The 4,360-nt window shown below is 37.1% G+C and overlaps 1 protein-coding gene across 1 annotated transcript; it reads left to right on the top strand.

Annotated features, from left to right (window-relative positions):
* Positions 1-2,919: 2,919 nt before the first annotated feature.
* LOC119852976 (trace amine-associated receptor 2-like) lies at positions 2,920-4,041 on the top strand. The gene is given in 1 exon segment (XM_038395204.2): positions 2,920-4,041. A coding segment is annotated over 1 exon segment (936 nt). The 5' UTR covers positions 2,920-3,105.
* The last annotated feature ends 319 nt before the right edge of the window (positions 4,042-4,360 follow it).

The following is a 4,360-nucleotide window of genomic DNA, read 5'->3' as shown; positions in this document are numbered from 1 at the left end:
CAAGAAGAACAGAATAAAGCTGTGCTCAAATACAAAAAAGAAAGGTTTCAAAGTAGCAGCCGTGTTAGTCTGTATTCGCAAAAAGAAAAGGAGTACTTGTGGCACCTTAGAGACTAACAAATTTATTAGAGCATAAGCTTTCGTGAGCATCCGATGAAGTGAGCTGTAGCTCACGAAAGCTTATGCTCTAATAAATTTGTTAGTCTCTAAGGTGCCACAAGTACTCCTTTTCTTTTTACAAAAAAGAAAATAAGGCTGAAGGTTGCAGGTACTGTAACAGACTTAATCACAGAAAGATTATTGTTTGCTCATCTCCTAGTCCTGTCCAGCTCTCATGATCATGAAGTTGATCTATATGACACCTTGGGAAAGTATGAGTTCTCCATGGTACCATGACTGATGTTCAGATTTGATGGAACAATGTATATGTGCCAGGCAAAAAGCAAACTAATGCACAGTCTTCCTAAGCCAGCACCTACTGACAATGTAGCCAGTACCTTATGCCTGCAAAGGCCCTTCATTGTAGCAATCATAGATGCTATGGTTGAGGGACAAACTCTTAACAAACCAGAAACTGTTAACACTTGCCGAGATTTGGCTGAACACTTCATTATGAGGCTACAGGAAAAATACTGGACCTATGACAAATGTTTGACATGTATGCAGAGGAATCAAGTAAAAATATAATGGGGTACAGGGTGGGAAAAGTGAGAGGATTTACATCTCATTCAAATTGTCAAGAAGGTAATTTTGTTAGATTTGTTATGTTCCTGTAGGACTGGTAATTACTCAAATATCCAAAAGAAACAATGTATTATCCACTACAATAAGAAGAGATTGTGCCATCTACACTTGACACCTCAGCTTTTCATCCATCTCCTTTCTAGAAGGAAAGAAGGAAGCCCCTTCTATGCTGACTTTCATCCATTCCAAATCACCAAAACTGCTCTCACAGGTGAGTGTGTCAGTGGAGATGAAGCAGGCACAGATATTGATCCTATTATGGAGGACAGAACAATCCCTGCAGGGGACCTGGCTTCATGTATCTCTTGTAGCAGCAACCCCCCAATGATCCTTTTGGTTTAAATTCTCTTGAGACCTGACTGTAATGTCATAAAAGTCTCTATAATATGCATTTCCTGCTTATTCTGGGCAAAGACACCAATGGGAGCTACCCTTCAAATTCCACATTAATATTTTACATAAGCTGGATCATAATAGAAGAATAAACCTTCAAGAATGTATTGATGGTGTTATCTAGCCTGATGCAGGTAGGGGCAGGGTAAAGAAGCATGAATCTGTAGTATTTATTTTAAATCTTGTGTTGCTTGTATGTTTATCTTTTCTTACTTTTAAGACAATATCTGTGGGAACAGAAGCAATGGGGCTGAGCTGTTCCCCACATCACATGTTTCTTTACATATAGGCTGACTTGGCATAGATATGGTATCTCTCTCTGCTTCTATTTTTTATATCATATAGGATGATCTCTAGCACAGTATGCAGAAGGGGAGAAAGTGGTGAGGCTATGTTTTCACAAAAAAACTAAGGGCTTGATCCTTCTCTTGTTGAAATCAATGGCAGTTTTTCATTCACTTCCATGGAAATGGGATCAGACCCTAACAGAGGGAAGAAAACAGAATTTGCTGTCTCTTGCTGCATAAGCAAGAATCTGCAATGCAGAAAATAACATGCCATGTTTTTAGAAAAAACGATTTATATAATATTAAAATAATAACCCTTTGCAGATGGTGAACAAATACTGTATTTACATCCTCCTCAGCATTCATTTGGTTGACAGCCTTCAGATTTCTTCAGGGATAAAAGTGAAAGCTTACAAATAGTTCAAATAAGAGAGAATACAAACTTTATTGTTAGCTTGTTATATACATTTTGTTCAAAGTAATGTTCTGAAATGGCTAATACACAGGGTTTGATTCACCTCTCACTTATACCGGTGTAAATGAAGAGTAACTTCATTTCAATCAGTAGAGTTATAACAGTGTAAAACTGGTGTATGTGAGAAGAAAATAAAGGTACGGATATTTGTTGTCATATGCTTTCTCGTTTTTACAACCAATTTTAGTTACAAATGTTCATGATGGCTACTTTATCCTCCATAGCATGTGAGCTTAGCATCAACAGGAATAGCTGAAAGGCAGAGAGTGGAGTTTTGAATTTGTGACACTTGTAAGATCAGTGTTTGTGGAGTTTAACTCATTACCTGACTTCTCAAAGACACCAGGGAAGTGTGAGCTGGGCACAAAACTCCCTTTACCGAACAGGCGTGCTCTGAAGTAGTCAATTTGTTAAAAATAGCAGCTCTCAAACTGTGATTTGTGGGAAAGCAGTGGTCAGTTCCATGCAGTAGGAGGCTAGGAGAAGAAATAGTCCATGTGGGAGAATTCGTCTTACAAAGTGGTCCATAACATGAAAAAATTGGAGTCCCAGCTAAGTAGAAGTTAAAATTACAGACCAACACAAAAAACACCCCTCCCCCCATTATAACTGTAATTCTTTGCTTCCGCACCTCCCTTTTGAATGTTTGGCATTAATTAAAAGAGCTGATTTTGACATCTGTAGAAAATAAATAGCTTTTTAAAATGTGGAACTTAAGTAATAGATTGCACAAAAGAAAAGTGATACTAATAGTCAAATTAATAATGTGAAAAAGTATGTACTTTTAACATTTTTATTTAAAAACATTTTTGTAAATGATATTCATCATCATTTCCAGTGTCAACCCATGTAAATTACTTCAGCATCTATCAGAGAAAGGATGGATAAAAACCTGGCCCCACTGAAATCAATAGGAGTTTTGTCTTTGACTTCAGTGGGACCAGGATTTCACCTGATAACTTTAAACAGTGTTTAATGGTTACTTCCAATTAACTTTATATTGTATTCTATGTTAGGAGCTGTAGTCCATTGGAAATGCCTGAACATTAAAACTGCACGTAAAAATATTGTCTATCTTAATAGGAAAATATCTGAGAAAGGATTATGGCTTTTCCTAATATCTCCAAAGACCTGATTGATTGATTGCTCTGAATTTGGAAATGGATCTTATCCTGAAAGTTCAGATCATCAGGTGTTCGAGGTGCAATGTATTTGTCCATGACTGGAGCCATCTTCATCACCATCTTCGGGAATCTAGCCATAATCATTTCAATCTCCTATTTCAAATAGCTTCACTCTCCAACCAACTTCCTGATCCTCTCCATGGCTGTCGCAGACTTTCTTCTGGGATTCACCATTATGCCCTACAGCATGGTCAGATCTGTGGAGAACTGCTGGTACTTTGGGATCACTTTCTGCAAAGTCCACTTTAGTTTTGATCTGATGCTCTGGGTAACTTCTATCTTCCATCTTTGTTCCATTGCTGTTGATCACTTTTATGCTATCTCTTACCCACTGCATTATTCTAGCAAAATAACCATCTCTGTGATAAAGCAAATGCTAGCAGTTTGTTGGTCAATACCAGCTGCTTTTGCTTTTGGGGTGGTTTTCTTAGAAGCATATGCTTCTGGGATAGAGGGCTATCAAATTTTAGTTGCATGCTCTAGTTCTTGTCCAATTATGTTTAATAAATTATGGGGAACAGTTTTATTCACAGTTGGCTTCTTTACTCCTGGCTGTGTTATGATAGGAATTTATTTAGCAATCCAAATTTTTTTAGCATCCAAAAAGCATGCACATGTTATGAGCAGCATGCCTGAAAATGCAAATCATGAAAAGCCAAATCAACTTTCCAAGAATAAAGTCAGGAAGGCGGCTAAGACATTAAGTATAGTCATGGGGGTGTTCCTAATATGCTGGTTTCCATGTTTCTTCACAATTTTAATTGACCCATTTTTAAATTTCTCTACTCCTGCAATGTTGTTTGATGCCTTAACGTGGTGTGGATATTTTAATTCTACCTGTAATCCATTTTTATATGGTTTTTTCTACCCATGGTTTCGAAAAGCACTGAGATACATATTAGGTAAAATATTCCAGACACACTTCTGTACAGCTAGTCTCTTTCCTGAAAATCAATAATGTGTCTGGTTATAACAAATGAATCCAGTGGTGATTTTCAGTTAAAAAAGGGGGCGTAGTTTGGTTGAATATTATAGTGTAAAATGTAAGATGTCTTATTCATCTGTCATAATTATTATTGCAGAATGCTATCATCTAATAGTTTTCACTGATTATCTCCCAACAATATACAGTGGCAATACAGAGTGAATGATTATGTTTAAGTAAGTGCTCAGTAGAAAATGTCAGTATATGTCTCTCATAATTCAGCAATATATATTCTGTGACAAAGTTCCTCCTCTGCCTTGGTGGGTCCTGCGCTTATTGGTGGATTTGCTTG

The sequence above is a fragment of the Dermochelys coriacea genome, chromosome 3 (genome assembly GCF_009764565.3).
Source record: "Dermochelys coriacea isolate rDerCor1 chromosome 3, rDerCor1.pri.v4, whole genome shotgun sequence".
Taxonomy (NCBI): Eukaryota; Metazoa; Chordata; order Testudines; family Dermochelyidae; genus Dermochelys; species Dermochelys coriacea.
This window is presented reverse-complemented; position numbering and strand designations above follow the sequence as displayed.